Genomic DNA, 27,114 nt, shown 5'->3' with positions numbered 1-27,114 from the left:
ATTTCCAGTTCTACTGCACAACCAGTATTAGGTGCATGTTGTTACCAGGTGTTCAGTTCTAGCAACACATGGCTATCTACCCCTTCCCAGCATCTGCCTGTAAGGTACCAGAAAGTTAATTGTCACTGCAGACAGAGGGAATCTATAGGAGTAAGAGTTACTCAGGGTTCCTTTAATGTTAAGTGTTTCCCCTTCTTCAGAGCATGAGGTGGCCATGATGGGAGTCATGTTTGAGAGGTTCCCCTTCCAGTCCTGGGTGAGCTTCATTTATGAGTTCCACTCATCTGGTACCTAACAGCCTGTTTTTCAAAGGTCTGGCCCACAAGCTTATAATTCCCAAGCATTAACTGTTACAATATTTGAGCTGGCCCACAGGTTTAGCATCACATGTATATATTTCATCTTCATGTTGCATCATGGCTTGACATTGCTCTATAATCAATCAGTGATCATGCAGCTTGACTAGGAACCCCATTTACAGATTTTAGAGCGTGCAAGGTAAACTCCCCGTGCAAGATCACCTCAGAACTGCCTTTTTCAGTTCTCCATTCTCCATATCTAGCTTGTGTTGCATCACCAGGGCCTCCACCACCTGGCCTTGAGAGTCCGTCACTGCTTGCTCTCTGTTACTGTTGAAATTTTCATCATATCAACACTTGAACTTCTTGCTCTTTAGTCATCACGTGTCCTGCTGCCTTCAGAACACAAGAGTTCCCTTCTTTCAGTGCTCATTTTATAGTTTTGGGTCATATCTCCAGGGAGGTTCTCCTTTCTCAACACCGCACATTTAGCTCCAGCTCTTTCTCCTCGTGTTGTCCTCCAAACCTCCTATATTTGACATTTGTATTTTATGTAGCTTTTGCCTGAAGCATGGAGACCAAAACTCCACTCTGTATTCCAGACAAAGTCACACTAGTTCTATAGAGTGACACTTACCACACAGTTTTACACAGGTGATACCTCCATAGACATCTTAAAACAGCATTGGACTTTTTTTCCTAAAGCTTTGCACTGCAGGCTCATGCTTAGCTTGGCATTGCTTGTTACCAGTAGGTCATCCTCTGTCTTCACCTTCCACATAGCTGTCCTGGTGCTTGTATCCTGCTGCATTCAAGACTGCAATAATGAATCTCAGCTAGTCGTTCATTGCATGTGGCCCACAGTTCCAGTAAGTGACTGGGTATTTATACAACCGAGTTTCTTGTGTTTGCCACATCTCGATATTTTGGTATAATCAAGAAATGAAATCTCAGATAAGTCATTATTGAAAATATTTAGCAAGTGTCCCAGTATTGACCTCTTCCCCTCACCTGTGGTGCTCCACTGGATAGTGTTCTCTATAGGGGGAAGTCTGGGCAATTACTCTGCATTGCCTTAGCTGCTGGTACTAGGTGCAGAGGACTGTGCGTGTCCCAGGATGTGGAATGTCCTCTTACAGTGAAACATGGGAGGCAGGAGAACTGGCTAACCCAGTTAAACAGATTCAGTTATTCAGACCAATCTACACAGCAGAACTCTACAACAGCCTGACAATCAAGTTACAGACTTGCTCACCCGCAGCCTTGAAACATGGGTGCCCCATATACTTAGGAAGGATGTGTTAATGCAGAGTGACCTTGTACAGGCTCAACACGCTTGGTAAAAATATGTCATTCAGATGGACCACTTACACAAAGATTTGCATGGTTGGTGGAGAGTTGCAACACACACCCCCACACACTTTTCCATACAAGAGGGCAGCTCCATATTATGAAAGGTACCAGGTTCAATGTTACTGTGGCATTGAGAATGAACAGATTCTTCAGGGTGTGGAAGCTGACTGTTGGAAGAGGCAGTTGGTTTTAGGTTAGACTGATAGATTGACCTGAGTTCAGATGCTCTGTGTAGATGTTAACTATGTATCTAAAAAAGACAAGTTATTAGCAATTAATAATTATGAAGACTGGTGAATTACATGAATATAAAACACAGGGTACCAGGAGAGAAAGTACTGATAAAAAGAACTAGAAGTTAAAAAAAAAAAAAACCCAAACCACCACCACCCTGAGGTAAAAAGGTTACTCATAAGTGAAAAACAAGTTTGATTGAAATAAGATGGATCAATTAAGAGTGCCCCCATTCCTAAAAATGTCAAGAAATGCTGCAGAAAATTGGAAAAAGCTTAAATGTGAACTTGATTGATTTTTGAGGGCGTTGGGATCTACTCATAAGGAAGATGAATAAAAGATTACCTGCAATATTCAAAAAGAAGGACTTGAAACAATTATATAATTCATCTGATTTTAAGGTTAGAGAATATTCTAAGAGTGTGTCTTAATTTGAGGAATACTGTTTACAAAAAAAAATTGAAAGATTTCACTCAAGAAATCAAATGGACGCAGAGACTTTTGAAGCATTTTTAACAGATCTAAAGATAAGTCAGAATATAATTTCCAGAATTTGAGTCAATGAGAGAGATGAAATTGTGATGGGTATATAAAGATTTCAGCGTAAGCAAGTTGACTAGAGTCACATATAAATCTGGAAAAAGCAGCAAGAATGTGTCAAACTGCTGAACTTAATCAACAGTGATTGCCCATTTAAGAAAGAAAACAAACTGATGAATAGAGAAGTTAAAAAAAAAATAGTAGTATGGAGGAAAACAAAGTGAAAGTATTAAAGTTAAAACATATAATCATATGAAAGAATGTTCTAGATGTGGAAGGAGGTACCAACCTAGGCAATGTCCAACATATGGTCAAACTTGTCATATCTGCAAGAAACAATCATTTCACAAAAGTTTATAAACAGAAGTCTGGAAAAACTTTAACTTTTGAATGTTGAACTAAATGTATATTTCTCACGCAATACCAAAGAAGGACAACAGAGCTGACATAACAGATGAAGAAACTTGTTTCTAGGTATTTTGAAACAGTGACTTTGAACTACAAGGAGGATTGGTCAATTACACTATCTACTAATGAAACATTTATTTCCTATGTAATAGATACCGGTCCACAAGCTAATGTAATTTCAGAAAAAAATTTAAAATGTCTAAAAGTAAAATCTGTAGTTATAACAAATACATATTAACTTACAATATTATAGGGATGAAAAAATTCTTATGGCTATTTATGAATTACAGGTCATAGTTAAAGGTAATTTAGAAAACAAGATTTGTAGTAGTTAAGGGAAAACATTTCCATATTAGATTTTGAAACAATGTTTAACACTAAATCTACCTGGTAGAATTCAGACTATTCAGGATTCCAAGACACTGGAAAGAAAACAGCCACTTACAGAGTTATTCACTGGCATTGGTAAATTGAATATAATGTGTAAAAAAAGAGTTAAATGAAACAAACCAGTAATACATGCAACTAGAAAGATATCCTTAGCTTTAAAAAATGGGATACAAAAGATTGGGTTAGTTAATTTAGATATAATTAGAGTAGGTGAATTCATTATTAACAGTAGAAAATAAAGGTGGATCATTACATTTATGTTTAGATCTAAAAGACTTGTTTAAGGCTGTTAAAAGGAAACATCTTAAAATACTTACTAAGAAACAGTTAGACAAATGTCAGGAGCAAAATACTTTTGATGCTTCAAATGGATTTTGGCAAATACCGTTGGAGCAAGAAAGTTGATTGCGATGTATGTTTAATACACCTTTTGGCTGTTACTGGTTTAAAAGATTTTTTGGATTACATTCAGCTCCAGAGGTATTTCACAGAGCAATACAAAACATTTTTGAAAGTGTACATAGATAAAATAATAAGGGAAAACTTTAGAAGAGCATGATATAAGATTAACTAAAGCATTGTCTAGAGCTGAAGTAACAGGATTGAAACGTAATAAAAATAAATAAGTTCAGAGTGCAAGAATTAACATTTCTAGAAGGAAAAACTGACCATTCAGGGATTATATATTGATCCACAGTGAATACAACCCATTGATAGTATTGCTTACCTAAAAGACGAGTCATTACAGAAATTTTGGATATTGTTAATTTTATAGGAAAATACATACCTAGCCTAGCAGAACCACCACCATATTTAAGGGCTTTACTTTGTAAAAGTAATAATTGGAAATGGGACCGTCAACAGCAACAAGAATTTAAGCATCTTAAGCAACTAATAAAAACAGCTCCAATATTAAAACGATTTGATAGTAACAGACTTATAAAATTGTCTTCATATGCCTCCAAACAAAGCCTAGGAGCAGTTCTATTACAAAAGTAGGGTGATGTATGGAAATCACTCTCTTATGCATCCTAGAGCCATATCAAAAATGGAATGTCAGTATGCTCCGAGAGAGAGGCTTTGACATTGGTTTTTGCATGCAAAAATTTCACATGTATATAGGGTAGACCAGTATTGGCAGAAACAGATCACAAACCATTAGTTAATATTTCAAAAAGGAACACGACAGACATACCGCCTCAGTTCCAAAGATTATTTTTTCAATTATTTAAAATTAGGGTATCAGCCAAGCAAATCATTAATGGCTGTTGATACTGTTTCTAGAGCTTATTGCATAACCAATGTAACTGAAGAAGGGGGATGTGGTACATGTAAATGTACTTAAACTGTTTTCTATATCGGAGTGCACAATCCAGACCACAGGTGGTTCTGCAACCTTGGGTGCCTTATGCCTTGCTGTAGTATCTCCCCCATGATCCGCTCACAAACAGCCTTCCAGCATGCAAGCCACACCCTGAGTGTCTGTGTGTAACTGCAGCCTGCCAGCTACACTCTGGCTCTCACCAGCCTTGGTTATACTGCAGGGTGACCCCAACATTTCTCCAGAAGTGTGTGTGCTACACTGCCCAGCCCTGAGTTTGACAATACAAATATATAAAGTCTGTTAATCCTTAAAGGGAATAATGCGCCATTTTATTATTTTAAATAGAGTACGCAGACACTCCCACTTAAACACACTGGGGTAGATAACAGTAAAACAAGCTTATTAACTACGAAGAGATTGACTTTTATGCCTCATTACTTGTACTCACTTAATCTGAAATGGTTACAAGTAGGGTTGCCAATTTTTGGTTGGACATATTCCTGGAGATTTCATCCCATGACATAGAATCATAGAATATCAGGGTTGGAAGGGACCCCTGAAGGTCATCTAGTCCAACCCCCTGCTCGAAGCAGGACCAATTCCCAGTTAAATCATCCCAGCCAGGGCTTTGTCAAGCCTGACCTTAAAAACCTCTAAGGAAGGAGATTCTGCCACCTCCCTAGGTAACGCATTCCAGTGTTTCACCACCCTCCTAGTGAAAAAGTTTTTCCTAATATCCAACCTAAACCTCCCCCACTGCAACTTGAGACCATTACTCCTCGTTCTGTCATCTGCTACCATTGAGAACAGTCTAGAGCCATCCTCTTTGGAATCTTTAAAGATCATAATCTTTAAAGATTGATCTTTAATTCCTGGAGACTCCAGGACAATCCTGGAGGGTTGGAAACCCTAGTTACAAGACAAAACAGAAAAAATGTTGACTAGTGCCTAACTATATTAGATTCATACAAAAATTCTCAGCACCTGCTTCCAGCATGGTTATTGTCCAAACTCTTCAGGTCAGTAACCCGCCCCCAAAGTCCAACAGGTATTTCCTTTTGTCTTCTCATGTGCTGACACTGCAACGGGCAGGGGAACAGAGAGGTGTCTTGGGGTGGCTGCCCCCCCCCCCCTTGAGAAGCATTTCCAGATTAATCTTTAATTTAAAAACATCATGTAACAAAACCTCCAGGAATACACCCAACCAAAATTGGCAACCCTAGCAACAGGCAGTATGGTGAAGAAAAGAAACTCCATGCTGTTTCTTAGCTAAGATGTAGATTTTTTTGTGCCTGCCTCTTCCTTGCCAAAAAATAGCCACTTCACAGGTAATGGTCCATCAGCCTCATTGACACCTGGCTGAGGCCTCAGCTTGCCCTTTGCCTCGGAGGAACTGGTTTAGTTCCTCCCCAGACTTATCCAGGAAACATACACGTCAGTCATGATTTCAGCTTATGTTCATAACTTTACATATAATGTTATGTGCATTTTGCCATGACATTATTGATCAACAAATTGAGTTTTTTTTTAAATACCACACAAGGCATATCTTGTACAAACATTATTACAATAGCGTGTAGGGTACATGCATGAACGCAGGAGCATATTCTGTCACACAGTCTGGGAAGAAATTGTACAAGCAACTAGACAGAATGAGAATTTATAAAGGATTATTACAGCTATTGGAAAGCTAATAATACTAATAAAATGATACTGAAGCCATATAATCAATTTATTCAAGGTTACCAGTAATTGAGGGAATTCTGTTTAAAGGTAATAGTAGTAATTGCCTTTAGGGTTAACAGCAGAGATGTTGAAACACACACACAGGAGGTACAGTTAGGCATAGAAAAATGTAAACAGAGCAAGAGAGGTTCTGTATTGGCGACAAATGAACCAAAACAGAGCATTATATACAAGAATGTGACATTTGTAAAAAGATGTAGAAATGCTCAGTCTAGAAAACCTGACATTTATTCATGAAAATTCAAGACCTTGATCTAAAGTAGGTTTAGATCAAGTAGGTTTCACTATGAGGGTGGTGAAACACTGGAATGCGTTACCTAGGGAGGTGGTAGAATCTCCTTCCTTAGAGGTTTTTAAGGTCAGGCTTGACAAAGCCCTGGCTGGGATGATTTAACTGGGAATTGGTCCTGCTTTGAGCAGGGGGTTGGACTAGATGACCTTCTGGGGTCCCTTCCAACCCTTATATTCTATGATTCTATGATTCTATTTGAATATAAAAGACCTGCATATGTTATAGTTCTTGATTACTTGCATTTTCCTAAATATAGCTATACTGGAAAACATGCCAAACAAGTCATTAATAAAATGAAATAAATTTTTGCAAGGTATGGCATTCCCAATATAGTAACAACTGATAATGGACCTTAGTTTCAGAGTCAAGAGTTGAAAAGCTTTGCCATAGCATATCATTTCAAACATATTACATCAAGTCCAGGTTACCCATAATCTAATGGGCTAGTGAAAATTGGTGTTAATAGTAAAAAGATTATTAACAAAAAAGGTGAAGAAACAAACACTGATTTATATTTGGCATTATTAAATTACAGAACATCACCATTACAAGGTTTATCACCTGCACATTTGTTGTTTAACAGAAACAGATTACCTACGTTTGTTTAAAAAAGGATATAAAGAAAAGAATAAGTATAAACGGTTGAGTTTGTATCAAAAGATTCATTATGATACAAGATTGCATAAACTACCTTATTAGAAACGGAATGATAGAGTGTGCGTCTATATTGGTAGACACTGGGCTCAGAAAGCCATTGTAACAAAAGAGGTAGCACCTCAGTCTTATGATGTCATGACTAATAATGGTCAAGTGTATAGGCGAAATCAGAGACATTGCAGTTGTTACCTACAGACCAGACTTAGTTGAAAGAAGAAATGAGGTAGTACAGTACCAAGAGCAGGAAGAAAATGACCTCATTCCTCTAAATAATAAGAGCAACTTCATTAATACAGCAAATATAGAATTTAGACGGCCACTGCCTCAAAGAAGATCTGTTAAGACAATTTTGATATGAATAGATTTGTATTAAAAAACTAGAACACAGATGTGGTGTTAATGTGGATTTAAGAGACTGAACAGAATTTTCAGGGTGTGGGAGTGACTCCTAGAGAAGGCTGTTGTTTCTCACGTTAAAATGATAGATTGGCCTGAGTTCAGATGCTCTGTATATACGTTAGCTATGTCTCTAAGAAAGACTGTTAAGCTACTAGCAATGAATGATTATTAAGACTAGTGGATTACTTGGATATAAAACCACACCAGGTGTCCTTCAATCCCATCCGCTCTCCCCTCCCACACCACTCTCTTCCTGGAGCAGCGATGTCATTTATCAAGGAGGCCTTGAGGCCCAGATAAGGCCTTTCACAAGCTCTTTGAAACACAGACACGCAAGTCATCTGGAGAGGGTTTAAAGTGCACACTTTTATTTTCTATTACAAAGGCTAAAAGAAGCAAGTTTGTTTTAAGAACAAAAACAAAATTGTTAAAACATCTACATTATTATCTTGGTACTAGACCTTATGAAAGGTACTAAGGTTTTCTTTAATAGTAAAGCGTGGTATTCTTAAATTACATTAATACAAAGACATTTTAAAGGACTCCATCTCATTACTATCCAGCTTAGAACTGCAGCAACCCCTTTGCTATTTTCCCCTTTCACGTGCCAAGAGCACATCCATTTCTGACGCACTGTTCATATGAGCGGATTTGTTGTTTTTTGCTTCAAACATTTGGTTACCTCTGACACCAACTTCACAAATCCCTCCCTTCACTTAAAGGATTGGGAGAAGGATTTGTATTATATCCCTCAGCACTTAACAAGCTGAACTAAATCAAAGCCTGGTGTGTGTGTTGGTTTTTATAAATAAAGGGGCAAGATATTTTTCTTAACGTTAGCCCTCAGATTTGTTTTCTTGCTGAAAATCCTCCCCTTAGCCCCCACATAGCACAGGCGAGATTGTTATTGTAGGAGGAGTGAGTGCTGTGCTGAGCATACTGGTTCGTTGTCGGGTTCTTTTCGAACACTGGAGCTTATGGTTTAATTATCGTACAGCTGATAGTGCTGAGTATTTTTGGTGAGATGAAATATCACACTGAAAAAAGCTAAGCAAAATAAAACGAGGGGTCAAATCTGGAGTCTCCTGCCCTTTACATACATATAAGCAAAGCTTTTAATCATAACTTTTACTCATTAGCTAAGCACCTGAATGTTCTTTCACTAGGGTGGGGTAGGAAGGTCATCACCGGAGGGTTTTCAGAGGTGTGATCAGGAAAACCTGTCCCAGCTTGAACCTTATTCCTGTCTATAAACTCCTCCCTTCCTCCTCCTTTCTGCCACCCCAGCTGGGGGTGGGGGGGGGGGGGAAGCCTTCAAATTGAAACAGGAGATGCTGCATTTCCTGGATTGAGTCCTTTTCCCTTACCCTCATTAAAAAAGATTCCTTCGATACCACACACATATATAATATTATATAGAGCGATATATTTAATACCTGTGTATATATGCTTCACAGGGGTCACATATATACACACTAAAACAAGTCTGTGACAAAATACTGCAACACCACAGATCAGGTTATCATATCTGGGAAAACAAAAATAGATACGCAGTGCCCATGAGCATCCCCAACCCCTGTGCCCCCCCTCCCCAGCCAACACTATCAGTCTGGAGAAGAGTGGGTGCAGAGCAGTTATTTTGATTAAAGAGAAGGGGGGGCATCACCCCGCTCCATAATCTAAACAAATGATCAACTCTTAAATCACGGCACAGCAAATGTGACAATTACACTGTAAATGCAGATTTGTTTTTAAAATAAAAAACAAGCATTTCTCCCCCCCTTGATTAATTTTTCCTCTCTTCTCCCCTGCACATGTGCCTGCTGCCACTCCAGCGAACATGGTACAAGCCTACGCACTGGTGCGAAGATCACTTTTTTGGTAAATTCTGCAGAGGGAGTGACCGGCTGAGCATGCGTTGGTAAAGCAGGGATTAGACAGCTACAAAAAGGGGTGTGTGACGGGAAGGCTGAATTAGCTCATTTAGCAGCAGTTGGGTTCCTGTTACTTTGCTTAATCCAGTGTCTCAGCAATTCTATACATTATGACTATACTTGGCAAAATAGAAGACAAGCATCCCTCTCCCTTGCCATCTAGCCTTTACAATTTCAGTGCTTGAGACAATGAAATGTACGTACTAGGAGATGAGGTGCCCAGTTTCAAATCTGAACAGAAGTCGCACCTCACCCCTGATCAGTGGAAACAAATACAGCATCAGCCTGCTCAAAAACCATGGGCATCCAATAAAACTTGGGATTGGGATCAGTGGAGCAAGGATCTTTCCAGCTGCTCTGCTGTCTCCTTGAGGCATGCGTGCATGCGAGAAAAAGTATCCTCCCTTCTCCCACCTCTCTATCATAAACAACGAATACATACTCAATCTTTGTGCTTCAAATGCCACTTCCAGGCAAGGATCCCAAAGAACTGTACACATACTAATGAATTAAGCCTCATATCGTTATCGCAATTTGGCAGAAGGGAAAACTGAAGCATTGAGGGGCTAGCGGCTTGTCCAGGGGACCCAGTGACTTAACAGCAGTGGCTGGAAAGACCACTCCCCAGGTCTCATTAATACCCCCAGGCTCTAATCACTATGCAAGAGCTAAGCCAGCTGCCTATGAGTTGTGTACGTCCAGAGTTAGGTCTGTATAAAGATGCCAGGTGCCAATTCAGTAACTCCCACATATTACTCCCTACCTAATATCTCTTGTCTAGGGACACGTGTTCTCAGAGGCAGGGTGAAGAAAAGGGGACCCATTGCTGCTTAACCACCATGCAAAATACAGCCATGTTTTATTTATTGTCCATACAGCACTGGAGGGCTCAGACTTCTCACAGGCAAAACAATCTCATGAGACCCTACAAAGAAAACAAAAACAAAAAAACTACACACACATTGCTTTAAGAAGGTGGAACTGTTTGTTCTTGAGCTGATGGTGCTGTATCAAATTATGTACACACATGCACACTGTATTAAACTGTAATCAGAGTGAGGGGTAGGGAGGCTCAGGACAAAGGGGGAAGATGTCAGCACACCCACTCCCCAGTTACAGGTGAACCAGGATGAGGCACAAAGCTGACCCCCAGAGAAACTCTGGGGTGTTGGCATAAGCTCATTATTGCCATTATAAATACTGAGATCATGACCTCAGTGGAGTTATATCTGAGACTCTACTCCGCACCCCAGTTTGGCCAATCGGGTTCCTCTGTTTGAGCTGGCTTGTTTTAACATAATTTAGATCATACCAGTATTGGAGATATAAAATCCAGCGAGACGTCCTATCACCACTCCTCAAATTAACAAGGCAAGAGTGCAGGTGGTATAGCATGCACTATGGACAGTCTCTGCCATCTTCTTAACATATCCCTGCATCAATCCCATCCCACCCAAATGATGTGGGGTCACCCCGCCAACTTGCTGACAGACGGCAAGTGCTGGGCCACATCATGGATCTTCCCTCTGGAGCCACGCATGCCACATGCGCTGATGAATCCCTTCAGCTGGGCTCAACGGAGAATGGTACCTGCTCTGACAGGAACAGCATTCAGCTGGGTCACTTCATTTGGCAACACTAGCTTCGCTTACAGTGGACACAGTCTACGGGCTGGTCTACACTGGGAACATACAGCCGTACAGCTACAACTCTCGGGGCGTGAAAATTCCGCACCCCTGAGAAACGCAACTATGCCAAGCTAACCCCCGGTGTAGACAATGCGAGGGTGACAGAAGAATTCTTCCATTGTCCTAGCTCTCCCTTCTCAGGGCGGTGGGTTATCAACGCCAATGGGAGAACGGCTCCTGTCAGTGTAGGAGTGTCTACACTGACATGCTACAGCGGTGCAGCTGCAGCTTTGCCCCAGGAGCATTTTCAGTGTAGACATACCCTCCGAGTATCAGCTGCTCCCCCTAGAGCTGACCTAATTCAAAATGAAAGTCAGCACAATACCAGCAGCGGACCTGACAGCTGTTCCCTTTCTTGTGCCACGAGGCGGGGTGATTCTATCAGAGGCTCCTGTATCCCCTGCATGCCTGAATGTTCCCATGACAAAGAGGCACTCCTCTATTCTTCCTGCTGGGAGGGGCCAGTTTGCTGAAAAATGACCTTACTTGCAGCACCGGCAGTCTAGTGAGGGGAGGGAGGCACAAAAGCTTAGAAGCCAGTTTAAATGCAATGTTCGTAATGATTTAAAAAAACCACAATCAGAAAAGCACACTTCCTACTGCTGAACATTCCCCACCAAAAAAGCAAGGTGTAACCTGATGGGGACACTGCGTCTGGGTGGTTGTGTGTTTCTATTTACCCTGAGGGACCCTCATATTACAAATATGATCTTCCTCTTCTCTTCCAGACGGTTGTTGGACATTTTGGCCTCTGTCTGACAATGGATAGAGGAAGAATTCATTTCCTTTTTCTTTTGGGGGAGCGGAGGGGAGACTGCAAGGGGACACACAGTCAAAGTAAAATCACATTCTAAGAACAAACAAAACAAACATACATTCTCCTTACTTGCATTAATAACTGGCTTCAGTTTAATAATCTAAAAGAACCTTTAAAATTGGTCTCTTCAGCACGCTATTGGTTTGTGTTTTGCACTTCACTCAGCTCCAAACTACCCTGGTCGGTTTGGTCTTCCATTTCTAGTTAGCTTTGTTTTCTGGTTCCCACACACTAGTCAAATGCTATTGAGCTTGATTTTGCAACACTGCAAGAGAAAGTTTCAAGCCCCTCCAGCAACCACACTGTATTCATTTCAATCGTGAAATCATTTCCAAACGCGTTCTTTGTCAAACACAAACTCTGAATTTTGGGCCTATGCTACTTGATAGTGTCCTTTAAATCGATTTATGCCCACTTCCTCTGACAGCACATTCAGCCTCTACAGACAAAACCCATATCCAAGTAACCAAGTATGTAGACTATTTAAAGACGTAATCCCCGAAGCAGAAGCTGACTGACTTTACACTGCTGACAAATAAAAATACAAGCTCCTTTTCTGTTACTTTGTTTTTTCTGGCTGATCCCAAGGCCCAGAGCACACAGATGACAACAGCACCACAGTATTAGCTATACCCTGTGGACAGACTCAGGTCTTACTTACATAATCACACTAGTTTAAAAAAAAAACAAAAACAAAAAACCTGCACTCTTCTGTCCATGAGAAAGACATCAAATGACCCATTACTAGTTTGTTTTTGGGTACAATCAATAGTAATATCAAAAAAGTCATCCATGATCACTTTCAAACTGCCCCTTCTGCAAAAAGCACCCTGCTTGTTTTCTCAGCTATGCTCCTTGCATCCATGTATGTGGGGGCTAGACAGCTGTTACCCTCCTCAGTTGTCGTGTGCCTCAGGGGAAGACTTGGGATGTAATTTTGCTCCTTTGCGGTCATCCACAGCAGCTAACAGGCCAGGAGTTTTAAAACCACCCTTTTAAATCACATGGACTTAAAGGCTTTCCTCACCTGCATCTCAGCTATAATTGTTTTTTATATTGTTCTTTCAGGAGAGTGTGAAAGAGAAGAGGAATTTTCTCCATCATACTGAGGAGAATGAGCACAGAAGACTGCAGACACATATGCTCCAGTAACCCTTTCCCCAATCTCGGCTCCCCCTCTCAGATGCATTCATGACACTGCATTGTCCCAAAAAACCTCCCAGCTACACTTAAGAGTCTAGAGGTGGGGAATTAAAACGAAAGGATTTTCTCTCTTTCATGCCCAACTGTGTTCATTCCTTTCAATTAAAAAAAGAAAAAAGAAAAAAAGAAGAAGGTGGGGAGAGAATAAGGAAAGAAAAGAGAAGATAGAAAATAAACTTTATGAGCACGGCATTCACTGGCCACAGAGGAATCGGGTCACAATTTCATTCACCACCGGAAAATCATATTGGTAATCTTGAGACAAAAGGAAAAAATAAAGTTCTCCTTGTGAGACATGTATCTCAGTTGCCTTGCCACAGTCTCACTCTTTGAAAACTTGCTTCTGCTTCTCCAGTCAACGGATAAAAACCACCCCCCAACTATACACCGTCCCGCAATAGGAAGTTGTATTTGCCGAAGTCGTCATCCCTGGGGCACAGCAGCATGTCCTTGCGAGCTTTGGCCAGTTTCTGCTTCAGCACCTCCCGCCGATCCAGCCACTCTGTCAGTTCGTCCTGGCCATGAGCAAAGCAACATTTCTCCCCCTCAGGGCAGGCCTTGGTCTTCTGGAACCTGCCAGGAGAGAAACACAACTCACTGGACTATTTTTTTTAATGGGGAAAGGTTTAAAGGGTTGATCCATTTCTCTAGCATTAACATTGTGCTGGATTCTAAAGCACTTTACAAACTCTCTCCCTGTATCAGGCTCATTCTCTGACTGAAGACATGTAGCACCACCTCCAGGGTGAAGCCTGGAGGTTGTTTAAGAGAGTATAGCAATAACAGGTTTGGCCAAGAAGTGATGTATCCATACCCAACTGAGACTAGAAGGGGATTTAGGGCTGCAGAATGAAATGACAAGTTAGAACTGGGCTAATATTTAGGGTTGAACAGCCCTACTCTTGAAAAAAACGCCAAGGGATCTTTAAACAGACACGAGTGACCAGGACCTCAGTTTTCTATTTCACCTCCAGCGGCACAGTGCCTCCGGTCACCATCTTGAGGCATGGACAAAAGAGAGAGGGGCACTCTAGTGAGACACTAAACCCACTTACTGAAGCAGCTGGGTTTCCCAAAGAGATGTCTCAGACAAGCAAGGACCTAGCCAGGCTCTGATTAGCTTGTGAGAGCTGATGTCACCATAGTCATGGGTGGCATGGCTGTTGGGTTAAAGGTTCTTTCATTTCCCAAAATATAAACAGACTGTGAGCCTGGAGAAGCATCACTCATGCCTTTTAGTTTTGTAGTTTATCACTTTTAGGTGCAGGAAGGGAGTGTGTTCCCAATAATGCAAGGGTAGGCACACTTTTTGGCCTGAGGGCCACATCGGGGTTCCAAAACTGTATGGAGGGCCGGGTAGGGAAGGCTATGCCCCACAAACAGCCTTGTCCCCGCCCCCATCCACCCCCTCCCACTTCCTGCCCCCTGACTGCCCCCCTCAGAACTCCCGACCCATCCAAACCCCCCTGCTCCTTGTCCCTTGACCACTGCCCCCGCCGGGACCCCACCCCTATCAAACTTCCCCGCTCCCTGCCCCCTTACCATGCCACTCAGAGCAGCAGCAGGACTGGCAGCCGTGCCGCCCTGCCGGAGCGCTGGTGGCGGGCAAGCTGAGGCTGTGGGGGAGGAGGGACAGCAGGGGAGGGGCCAGGCAGGACGGTCCGGCAAGCTGTAGTTTGCCCACCTCTTCAATAACATCTCCCACTTTTCGACCTCCCCAGAACTTCTGCGAGCTGCAGTTCCTTGGGGCTCCCCATTTAGGAGCCGAGCGACTCAGTACCAGGTCTGCTCTCCTTTCACCGGCAGCGGCCCCCCGTGTGGAACGGGGGTGTGGCGCACGCGGTACCTGTCACAGAGCCGGAATTCACCCATGGGGAAGCGGTAGGTCCAGCAGCTCGAGTCGTTGTCGGAGGTGAAGACCTTCTCCTTGTGCTTCTCCGACTGGATGTGCTGCTGCCATTGCTTCTTGCTGTTGCTGTTCTTCCCACACAGCCAGCAGTGGTATCCCATCTAACCGGCACAGACCGAGCAGCCCGTTAGCGGTGCCCACCCTGACCTGCCCAGCGCTGGGGAGTGGAGAGGAAGGGATGTCCCCTCTCCGCCAGAGCATCAAGGGTCTCCCCACCCCACCCAGCACCTCCCTCCCTCTCCTGACACATCAGTGTTGGGAACATCAAACTGCTGGCCACAGGGGACAGGACTAGAGTCTTTGTCTGAGCCCACCAGTATCACTCCCTATAAACAGCCATAGGAGGGATTGTTGAGCAATTAGATATGGTTTCTCCAGACCTTAGTGGCCTGCCCATCCCCCTTCCCCATACCTCTCCTCTGCCACACATTAGTATGCTGCCTATGCACTCTCCCCCTACTTCTCTTCCCACCCATTGGTGGGCCAGTTACACCCCCACAGATCTCTCACCCCCAACCAACTATTTTCAAAACGGCCAGCCGTGGGGCTTTGCCATTCCAGGGCTCCAGGGAAGGGTGGGAGCCTGGGTGGAAGGCGGGGGCCAAGGAAGCAGGAGTTCATGTGTAAGATACAGTTTCAGCTGACTTCTTGGATAAAAACATGTTTAACGGACAGAAAAGTCCTGGAGCAGCCTTGCTGACCCGGGCCTATGGCCTCCTGCCTCATCACTGCTACCCTGGCTGCCCTCCTCCTAGCTGGCAAAGATCACAGGCTTTTCCCCAAGGGAGCGTTCCAACCCTGCTGGATTTCCAGTTAGCACAGCCTCCTCTCAAGAGACTCCTGCAGGGATGCACAGGAGAGAGGGAGGAGAGGTATTACCATGATGTCAGCATAGTCAGTGGGCATCTGGATCTGCTTCTCTCCTTCCCGCGACGTGAGTGGTGTCCCCTCTCCTGGCTTCCCAGGGTTGTGTTTCTTTAGCCACATGTCATAGGTCTGCTGCATATCCAATACTGTGAGGAGGGAATCAGCCAGATCAGCCAGGCAACTCACCTACTCACCCATTATGGACACACTCAGAACAAGGGACCTGTACAGATCTGGTGTTGAATGTGCACCCTCCCTTCAGTTACAGACACTCCTTCTGAGGTGCGGTTACCTCCTCAGGTGAGAGGCTGGGTAGGGAAATCTCTTTCCCTTGGTCTGGGGGAGGGAGGCAGATGCGAGTTCTGAAACTCACAGGGTACTGTGATGGCAGCTTTTATAAATATTGAGAGAGAAGGAAGGAGGGCAAAGAGTTAGCAATCGCTCTGGACTTCACACCCACAAGGAGGTGCCAGATCAGACCCGAGCCTGGTCCCTCTCACTGGGTAGCTCACCTCCTGCTGCAACAAAGCAGGAGACGCAACAAAAAAAGAAGTAGCGTGTTTGGGTTTCAAATGTTGTGATTTTTTAAACAAAATATTAATTCAAATAGACATTTTCTTCGGAAACAAAGTATCCGAACACTGACATGGGGGCGGAGAGGGGGATCATTCTTTTTTGGCCAAAACTATTCACCAAATTTGACCCACATTTTTGAATAGTTTTGGAACCCCCAAAAATGCATTTTTTAGCAAAACTGCCATTAGGTAAAGCATTTTGGCTAGCTCTACAACTCAACTGGTGGGACAGTGAGGTGGCAAGGGTAGAAGGAGAAATTTTGGCCAAGATCATGGGGCATGGTGACCACCTACATTTCCAAGAACTATTAACAAGTGAGGACAAGCTTGTTTGTAAGGGGCACTGCCCAACAGCATCCTCATTCAGGACACAAAGTTCACACACCTGTGTACGATCTTTCACACAATCAGCAGGGAATGCTGCAGCCTAGGCGTGAGGGACATTAGCAGAACAAGGGGAGAGGCAAGTACAGGGGCAGAGGTCAGGAGTGAGGTGTATGGAGCCAGGGCTAGACTAGCAGAGGAAGAGCAAAGCTGTGGAGCATGCAGGCGAGAATGGAATAGCACCAGGTGCGGGACTTGGATGCACTGGCAGAAGGGTGAATGCGCAGCTGTGCGTGGCTGTCATTTGAATAGCTCTAGCTCACGCTCTGAGAGTCTCATTTTTCAGAGTAATTTCACCCTCTTGCTGGAAAGGCGGGGGTGCGCGACATCCTTTCCAGCTCTGGGACGCCGGGGAGAAGGGGCGTAACATACCCTGTGCTCTTCAGCGTCCCCATTCCTGCCCTCAGCTCACCACTCACTTTTATTTTCTTTCATGAAGGTCCACATGTCTCTCTCCTCAGGGCTGTGGGCAAAGGAGCAGTTCCCAACATACTGGCACTTCCTGCCATTTTGTGCATGGATACACAGCTGTCAAGAGACAGAAAAGAAAACACAGCCCCCCCCACCCAGACCCTTCTGGTTAGGGAGGCAGAAGAGAAAGGGGCAGACCAACCAGCAGAGGCACTGAGCAGGTGATGCTGATCACTCGTGCCTTTTCTCCCTGGGTCCCGTAAGACTTTGGGGGACGAGATCTTTGTATAAATGTACAGGAGGCTTGAGTTCAGTGACTTTCCTCTCACTACCTATCCACCAAGCCCATGGCTGGCCCGCTTACAGATAAGGTTACTCATGGAGCCAGGTGAGGTGGTGGAAAGCAACTTAAGGGGTCTCTCACTCATGTCCTCTCCAGCCTGATGGATGGAGGTCTTTAAGAGATGGAGAGGCTTTCAGAGGGAAGTGGAGAGATACCCAAGGTGAGTTTGGATTCAGAGCAAAAGTTCCCAATGACAAAACTCTACTAGGAACAGCAAAGCTTTCCCTGCATACTTCCAGCCCACCCATTGCTAGTTACACACTCGCTCCCTTTCCCCCTGTAAACAGTCCTGCCAAGGAGAGTCCGGAGGGCTCAGCGAACAGCGGGTGGCATATAGAGCCTTTCCTCTCCATTCACGGCCGTCCTTATGCACAGCCAAAGCAAGCAGCTGTTTGGGGCCCTGTCTCCTTCGCAAATCACCAGCTGACCTTATCTCCCGCTTCAGCGCCAGGAAACGGGTCCCCTCCAGATCCCCTCTCCTCTTCCAGCAACCGGGCTGGAATTATGGCTGGGTTTCCCCCCATTTCAGCAGCTTAGCCCCTGCAAACTGTCAAGCTAGCCCTGACTAAGCTGATGGCTGCAATCCAGCCCAGATCAGCAGTGACACCTAATTGTTACCCACCGGGAAGCTGCAACGTGGCCCCACATGAAATGAGCAAGGCATGGTATGAAGAAGGGAAACTGCCTTTCGGAAGCACCTGACCGCAGATGTTTTTGACACTGCAGCCCACCCGCCGAACCGTCTACCTTGCAAAAACCACCCCCGCAGTTAACACACCGACCCCCTTGTTGCAGCCTCAGCAGCAGGGCCAGGGACTGAAGGCGTCACTGGAGACATAACCATTCTCTCGCCCCTTGGAAGCGAGAGAGAGAGAGCGCGCAGCAGGGCCGGGGTGGGAAGCTTGCACTCTTGCTGCCCATGCACTACCTATTGTGGAAACAAACCAACGGGTTCACTCCCCAGCAGCAGCCAACGTGGCTCCTTTTCCACAAACACTAACCACACGTGTCCACCCGCACAGGAAAGAGAGGAAAAGCCCCCCAGACTCTCCAGTAACATCAGTGCCAGCGGCGGCGTTTGGGGCCACAGGTCAATGATTCCCTCACAAGCTCAGGAAGAATTCAGAGCCAGGCCCAAGGCTCGTCAGGTCCTTCTCTCAGGACACAGACTCACAAAACAAAAGCTGTCACCCTAGAGCACATGTGCTGCCCCCGCCCAGGGGTCCTTCCTTCTGCAGCTCTCCCATGGGCGCACCCCCCTTCCTCTTAAAGCCCCGCTGAACCCCGTGACAGGCAGGCCTTAGCCTCCTCCTGGCAGTGCCTGTCACAGGCTCTTTAATGGAGGCACGGTGGAGAAAACAAAGGGCTACTTCTTCTGCCAGACACCGGCTCCCATTTCCCATAGCACTCATGCCTCCTTTTGCACTACGAGGAATCTTAAAAACAAACAAAACCAAGTCAGCTATGCTGCGAGTCCACACCCTTCCCCTCTCCCTACCCCACAGCTGGGATCTCTCCTGGGTGACATCTCAACAGCAACTTAGTCTGACCTATCACCCCCTCCCACCTCCAGCACACATACATGATTTTGGCTTTGGGCTGAGAGGGGAGAGACACAAAATCTGATTAGGAACAGACTGAAAAACCCAGAACAGTTTCCCAGAAGTCAGCAGCCACTCCAGGAAGAAACTCCCACTCCCCCAGGCACTGCCTGTGACTGCCATGGCAGCACATGGAAATCTTTCATTGCGAGGCAACGGAACACACTCAAGCAGCTGAGTGATCCAACTGACAGAGGTCGCAGATGCTTTATAGCTACCCTGGCTGTGAGCAGAAGGGGATCCCCAGCATTTTCACATGGGCTCCCCTATGGCTCTAGATTAAGACATGCCAGACACCTCTTAATTGAGGGGAGGGGAGCTCTCTGAGGCAGAAAGGAGAAGAGCACTATCCCACCTCCCATCACATGCTGAGCTGGGATTGGGCTTTACAGCTTTTCACATAGCTCTGGGGTTTTAATTTAGGGTGTGAGGGGTTTTTTTTAAACATATCAGTTTTCAAATCACCTTTCAAGAGATCTGTAAAAACTGGTGGAAGTGGCTAGATTGGAAGCCTAGAAGACTAGTGCTCTCTTTACCAGCAGAACAGGAACAGCAAAAGCAGGGACAACATAAGCTTATCCCATGCCTACTGCCCCACCTGTGACCTGGTCTGGAAAGGTGTGACCTGAGGTGAAGGGCTAGATCCCATCCCCTGAGCCGGCCAGTCCTATAGGTGGTGATGGTGTAAAGAGCAGTGTCAAAAACCTTGCTGCAAGGGTCCTTTCATACCATGCCACGGAGCTGGCTGAGATGGAACTGATCTCTCTTGGCTTTCAGCTGGTCTTTGCTTTCCACCCGAGTCCACGTCTACCTACCCACCCGACCATTTACAAAGCACCCGCCCTCAGAGCATCGAAGCACTGGCTCCATGCTTGGTGCGTGCAGTGTTGTAATAGGAAGGGAGAGGATTCTAGAGCCACAAAGGGGTACAGGGCTTACATCATATTGCTGTGGGAAGTTGCGGATGGAAGGCAGCGGTCGGACAGATACCCACTTCCTCTTTGCTTTGGACATCACCAGCAGGACGCGACGCTCCTTTGTCCAGCTAGGAAATGGGGAGAGGGGGAATTAAAACAAAAAGGCAGGAGGGGAAGCAAAGGGGGTTTAAAATATCCCATCACCACACCAGGACTGTCACTCAGACTGCCCCTTGCACTGGTTGGTAGCTGGACTGGGACGCGTGTGTGTGCATGTGCTACAGGTAACTACAGCAGACGCACCAGAAGAACAGACTGTAGCTCTCCAGGGTGAGCCAAAGGGACCCTTTCCTCCCCCCCCCAACCCACTCTTGTGAACTGCTGAACATCTGCAGCACTCCATCCCCAGGGGTGGCTGAACCGGTCCTGATCTATACGGTCTGTAAAAAACAAAAAACAAAAACAAAAAACCACCACTTCAGGACCCCTCAGGGTGAGAGATGCTGTAGAACATCCTTACACACAGACACTGCACTGTGAACAAGATCCTACAGTTAGGCAAATCACTCTTCCACAATGCCGTACAAAAGGATCAGAAGAGGGTATTGTGGCAAAAAAAATCCAGGCCAATAGACCACAGTCAGAGAAATGACATCCCAGGAAGGGAAGGTGACAGTCCCTCTCTATGTAGCACTGAGGAGACCTCTTCTAGAGCACCACATTCACAGACCAAGGCAGACAAATTGGAGGCATTCCAGAGAAATGCAACAAAAATGACCAAAGTACATACCATGGCTAAAAGTACAACCAACAGCGATAGGATTGCCACCTACAAACAGCAGACGTCTGGAAACAAGTTTGGAGATGAATTGTTTTGGGTGCTCCAGCTGAGTATAGCTAGGAGAAATGGGATGAACTGAACAAAGGGAAAGTGGGCTCCTAGAGTGGGGACTGTGTAAGCTCCTAGAGAGGGGATTTGTGTCTTTTCTCTCTCTGCAAAGTGCCATGCCCAAAGAGGGCCCTGCATACAAATGAAAAATAATAGAATCTGACAGCAGAAAAAAAACCCAACAGTTACCTACCTTTCCGTAACTGTTGTTCTCGGAGATGTTTTGCTCATGTCCATTCCATTCCAGGTGTGCGCACGCCCACGTGCACAGTCGTCAAAGATTTTTGCCTTAGCGGTATCCCTAGGGCTGGCTGTAGCGCCCCCTTGAGTGCTGCACTCATGCGCCGGTATATTAGGCACCGCCAGCCCTATGCCCTCTCAGGTCCTTCTTGCCAACTCCTCCGACAGAGGGGCAGGAAGGCGGGTAACGGAATGGACAGGAGCAACACATCTCGAAGAACAACAGTTACAAAAAGGTAGGCGACCGTTTTTCCTTCTTCGAGTGCTTGCTCACGTCAATTCCATTGTTGGTGTCTCACAAGCAGCATCAGTGGAGGTGGGCTCGGAGCTCACAGTCTTGCAGCTTGCAGCACTGCTCTGCCAAAGCCAGCGCTGTCTCGAGCCTGCTGGGTAAGAGCGTACTGAGACGTGAACGTGTGGACATATGACCAGGTAGCGGCCCTACAGATCTCTTGAATTGGCACCTGTGCCAGGAAGGCCGCTGACAACGCTTGCACCCTAGTCGAGTGTGCCGTCACGATTACTGGTGGAAGCACCTTCGCCAGTTCATAGCAGTGGTGGATGCAGGCCGTGATCCAGAACAAAAAGTTTGAGTAGACACTGGGTGACCTTTCATTCGGTCTGCCACTGCAACAAACAACTGCACTGAGTTACGGAACGGCTTTGTTCTATCTGTGTAGAAGGCCAGCGCCCTCCTGACGTCCAGAGTGCGTAGCTTGTGCTCCCTATCTGACGTACGAGGCTTTGGAAAGAAGACGGGTAAATATAGGTCCTGGCCAGTATGAAACTGGGAAACTACCTTGGGCGGAAACTACCTTGAGTGCGGTCGTAACTGGACTGTATCCTTGTAGAAGACGGTATAGGGTGGCTCTGAAGTAAGCGCCCCGATCTTGGACACCCTGGGGGCCGACGTTATCGCAACCAGGAACGAAACCTTCCAGGAGAGAAGCAGGAAACCAGAGGTTCAAAGGGAGGCCCCAGATGCCTCAACAGCATGAGATTCAGGTCCCAGGGAGGGATGGGATCCTGGACACGTGGGTAGACACACTCCAGACCTTTCAAAAACCATGCCATCATGGCATGAGCGAAGAGCGACCTGCCTTGGAACGGAGGATGGAAAGCCGAGATAGCAGCCGGGCAGAAATTGATCGATGACAGGGACAACCCTTGGAGTCTGAGGTGCAGCAGATAATCCAGGATCTCCTGCCGTGGGGCCTCCTCAGCTCAGATACGCCGTTCGGAGGCCCATCACATGAACCTTTTCCACTTGGCCAGGTAAGTCACTTTGGTGGAGGGTTTCCTGCTACTCAGCAAGACCTGCTGAACACAGGGGGAGCACACCCGTTCGTCTGTGCTCAGCCATGCGGTAGCCAAGCGGTCAAGTGCAGTGCTGTTAGGTTCAGGTGCAAAAGGCTGCTGTAGTTCTGGGACAGCAGCAGCAGGGTGGCTACCGAAAGGCTCAACAATGTGCCAAACCAGTGCTGGTGAGGCCATGCAGGGGCTATTGGGATAATTCTCGCCCCGTCTTACTTGATCTTCACAGGGACCCTGTGAATCAATGGCACTGGTGGAAAGGCATACATCAGCACCCCTGACCACAGAATGAGAAAGGCGTCCGATAGGGGGCCCCTGTTCATTCCCCCCGGATCAAATAGAACACATGGCATTTTCTGTTCTGGAAGATTATGCTGACCGCCTCCAGATGGAGCAGCCACTTGTGGTGAGATGAGAAAGTCTTGCTAAGGTGATCTGCTATGATGTTCCTTGTTCCGGGCTGGTGCGCTATCATGCCGCACACAAAAAAATCCCGAAGGCGGAGAGCTTCTTGACAAAGGGCCGAAGACCCGGTGCCACCCTGCCTGTTGATGTAATACATCACGGCAGTATTGTCCGTCAGGATCTGCACCACCCTGCCCTTCAGGAGGGTCAAGAAAATTGCAGAGTACAGCCCTGAGATACTCTGTCCAGCACCCCGCAGTCTGAGGTGACCTGTGACCGAACGGTAGGGATGAACATGATCAAGGAAAGAACAAGGTGGATGCGGGGATTTGACTGGGGCGTCGCTCTCGAGCGCACCTTCAAAATGAGCATTTCTGGCCCTGGGATGCTTTGCCAGGCTGGGCTGCACAGGTGGCGATGACGAAAGCTCGTGTCTCTATCCCTTCTCCTTGCAGACCCCTGGAGAGGCTGCCAAGGCCTTGGTAGTGGGTGCAGCCAGAACTGCTTCCGTGCAGACTGCGGCATATGCATGCCCAGTGAGCGAAGGGTGGCCCAAGTGTCCTTTAACCTAAGCAGGCTTGCATCAGTCTGCTTCGAAAAGAGACCGTCCTCACAAGTTTAAACTGTACCTGCCAGAGAGGGCCTGTTGGTTCACCATTTGGTTCACCAGGCTGGCTGTTGAATAAATTTTTCTCCCCAAAAAGGTCCAGTCTTTTGGCCTCTTTATTTTTGGGAGTTGAACTGGTGTGTCCCTGCTTGTCCTTTTTGTTGGCTGCAGAGACAACCAGCAAGCCCAGAAGTGGATGGGTATAAAAAGGTACTTGAACCCTTTGGCTGGGATGAAGTACCTCTTTTAGGCCCTTTTGGAGTGGGAGGGATGGACGACGGGATTTACCAGAGAGTCTTGGCAATTTTCAGGACCCCATCATGCACTGTAAGTACAACACATGCCGGCGTAGAGGCTGAGAGGACACTGAACAAGGTGTCCACCTGCCTGGCCATCTCCTTCACTTCTAGGGCCAAGTTCTCGGTCACCCATTGAAGCAGGGCCTGGTGTTCTTCTAAAACTGTCCGGCGGGCTGGCCCTCAAGGGTCCCATGACAGCCTCATCCAGGGTTGAGGACGACAACTGTACTGCTGGGGGAGGCTCCGGAGCATCATCCCCCCGTGGAGGAGCGGGGTTTTGGGGTGGATAACGTCTCCTCTACTCCGACCTCCAAGCAAGTCTCATGCACCTAACCCGGTGCCGCCGGCTGTTGCTCCAGGTGGTGGCAGATGAGCGGTGTGAAGGGGGCATTGTCATTACCAGCATGCCCCATGCACTCTAATAAGGCCACTGCACCGGCCACGCTGCCAAGGCAGCGCTGTAGATGTCAACACAGCATCAGGTGCCCAATCGCGCTGGTGGGGTCTTGGTGAGGGGCTGAACTGCCCTTCCATGCCAGAGCAATCCCCTTCCGGTGACCACGGCAGGGCCATCACCGCCTGTGTCTGCCTGCTGACTGTCGCCGCCAGAGACCAGTGCCTGGAGTGGGGGGGTGGGGAAGAGGAGGAAGAGAGACCGGTGCCGGCATAAAGGGGACTGGAATCGCGACGGGGAGCGCTCCCACGGGGCAGGCAACCAAGATGTGTGCCGAGAGAATGACTGGCGGGAGGGTGAACAGTGCCGGTAGAATGGAGACCGGTGCCTCCCCCTAGGTGATCAGCGTTGAGATGGTGGGGACCGTGATCGCAGTGCCGCTGACCAAGGGCGAGCCCCAGAGGATCTGGGGTGCGATGCTGTAGATCTGCGATGCAGAGATGGAGAGCGCTGCCTTGTCTTGGGGGATTGGTGGAGCTTCACTACCCCCGGAGGGGTCTTAGTGGCTGGCTTGCCCTTGGAGGGAGCCTTTGCCACTTCCTGTGGCACGGGAGGAGGCCTCTACTCTCTCAGTGCTGGGGGAGCTTGGGAAAGCGTCAATGCCGCCAGAAGTTTAGGTCCCCTAACCCTCCCGGGAGTCAGTGGTGGCTCCTTTAAGGGGCTAAGGGCCCTGAACGGGAAGCGCGTCCACATGGCTCTGGAGCGACTGGTTGGCCCGAACTGGGTCCTTTGCTTGATGCCCCATGGCCCTTCTTGCCCGGTGCCGGGGAGCCGTGCTTTTTTGTTTTCTTTCTGGGCACCGGCGACGGGAAGCAGTGCCGGAGGTGCGCTGTGCACTGAGGCTGAGTACTAGGTGACTCTTGGTGGGACGGCTCGGAAACCAGACGAAGGGCAGCCTCCATGAGGAGAGCCCGGAAACAAATATCCCGCTCGGAGTCCTGGGTCAAATTTTCTTTTTTTTACAAATATGACACTTGTCCTCCACGTGATTCCAAGCACTGAGGCAGCTGCTGTGAGGGTCACTTAAGGCATAGGCCTGTTACAGTCCATGCAGGGCTTAAACCCTGGAAACTGGGGCGTGCCCCGCCTGGGGCAAAGTCCCCTCTGGGGCTCTAACTTCTAACTACACTTAACAGCTACTTAACACTAACTACTATAAACAACTATTTACAAGGCCCTAAGGCTCGAAGTCAGAAGAAATGAAACTGCTAGCCCTTGCTATGCAAGGAAAGGTGCTCTGACTAACCACCCCGGGCAGTAAAAAGTAACAGATGGCATAGTGCTGGCGGTACTTGATATACTGACGTATGAGCGCGGCAGTCAAGGGGGCGCCACAGTCGACCCTACGGATACTGCTAAGGCAAACATATCCGACAACCATGCACATGGGTGTGTGCACACCTAGAATGGAATCGACACAAGCAAGCACTCAAAGAATGTTTGCTAATGGTGATGTCTATTAAACTGTGGAAGAGTCTCCTCAAGGGAACAGTCTGCCAGGATGGAAGCCCTCACAGATATTTCAAAGTAGCCTGTACAAAGCACTGGAGAATGAATACATGGTGGGGGGAAATCCTGCACTGAGGCTAGGAGGGGAGACAGAGGAGAGGGCAGGAACACTCACCAGTGGCGGGCTTTGGCACTACAATACTTGAGGTCCTTGTCTGGCTCCACCACCTGCCCGTTCCTCCAGCATTGGCCACAAACAAATTTCATCTGGAGGTCAAAGCTGCTTGACGTCGGAGCCCGGGGGGCAGCCTGTGAAGGATCACATGAAGAAGCAGGATTCAGGCAAATGGACCTCAACACTTTGCCCCAGTCATTACTGTGTACATGCATGCGTATGCCCTGGGATAGATGCCTTTCCCCATAGGCACTTGTACACTACAGCAAAGAGCATAGTATAAAAGCCAAGACAGAGGCAGACTGAGCTCTCATTTGGCAGCACAAGCCATTGGTCCATCAAGATACCAGATCAGATCAAACCACTGGTCAGTTTAGTCTGGTTTCCTTACTTCTTGCCATATGATATAGGGCCATTGATCCCTCCTGTTTGTACCCTCTCTCTAACAATGGCTAAACCCAGGTCTTCAGAGGAAGACACAACCACCTCACAATGCACGTAACCAGGCCACACACACACACACACACCACTAGCGCTGACCGAGGGCTCAATCCGTACCCACTGGTGCAGCTGCAGACAAGGGGTGGGGATTCATTCGCAGGGAGGGTAGGGGGCATCTGCACTGAACTTCCTGGGGATGCTGTCTATCTGGAGAAAGCAGTTTAAAGTCACAATTTGGGCCCCTTAGGAGCTCTGATAGCAGAGGAGGCCCCCCCAGGCTGCACTGAATCAACATGTCTCCTGGTCACACTACATCCAGCCACCGCCACCCACTTTTGGGTCACAGCTGGATGATGTGGGCCCCATCTTGTGCCTCTAAACTCCATTCTGGGCAGACTTTCCACCCCTGAGGTTCCTGTGCCCTGAGTTGCACAGCCAGACTCAACCCACCAGCCTATTAACCAACATGTGACCCGACGCTTGAGAATTCATAGCCCTTACATCATGATCCCTAGCTGAAAGAGTCACAAAATGTCCGCAGTCCTTTCAC

The 27,114-nt window shown here is 46.9% G+C and overlaps 1 protein-coding gene across 5 annotated transcripts in view; it reads right to left on the bottom strand.

Annotated features, from left to right (window-relative positions):
• Positions 1–7,988: 7,988 nt before the first annotated feature.
• ZC3H7B (zinc finger CCCH-type containing 7B) overlaps positions 7,989–27,114 on the bottom strand; it is a 69,559-nt gene continuing 50,433 nt past the window's right edge. For all 5 annotated transcript variants that reach the window (XM_075124200.1, XM_075124201.1, XM_048835098.2 and 2 more), the window contains 6 exons: positions 26,124–26,257; positions 20,314–20,419; positions 17,439–17,547; positions 16,073–16,206; positions 15,131–15,294; positions 7,989–13,857 (listed from right to left, as the gene is read on the bottom strand). In XM_075124200.1, coding sequence (XP_074980301.1) covers positions 13,665–13,857; positions 15,131–15,294; positions 16,073–16,206; positions 17,439–17,547; positions 20,314–20,419; positions 26,124–26,257 — 840 coding nt within the window. In that variant the 3' untranslated portion in view covers positions 7,989–13,664. The remainder of the gene's footprint in view (positions 13,858–15,130; positions 15,295–16,072; positions 16,207–17,438; positions 17,548–20,313; positions 20,420–26,123; positions 26,258–27,114) is intronic.

Source organism: Caretta caretta, chromosome 1, assembly GCF_965140235.1.
Source record: "Caretta caretta isolate rCarCar2 chromosome 1, rCarCar1.hap1, whole genome shotgun sequence".
In the NCBI taxonomy this organism is placed as follows: Eukaryota; Metazoa; Chordata; order Testudines; family Cheloniidae; genus Caretta; species Caretta caretta.
The sequence above is the reverse complement of the archived record's forward strand: the minus strand, read 5'-3'. Positions and strand labels throughout refer to the sequence as shown.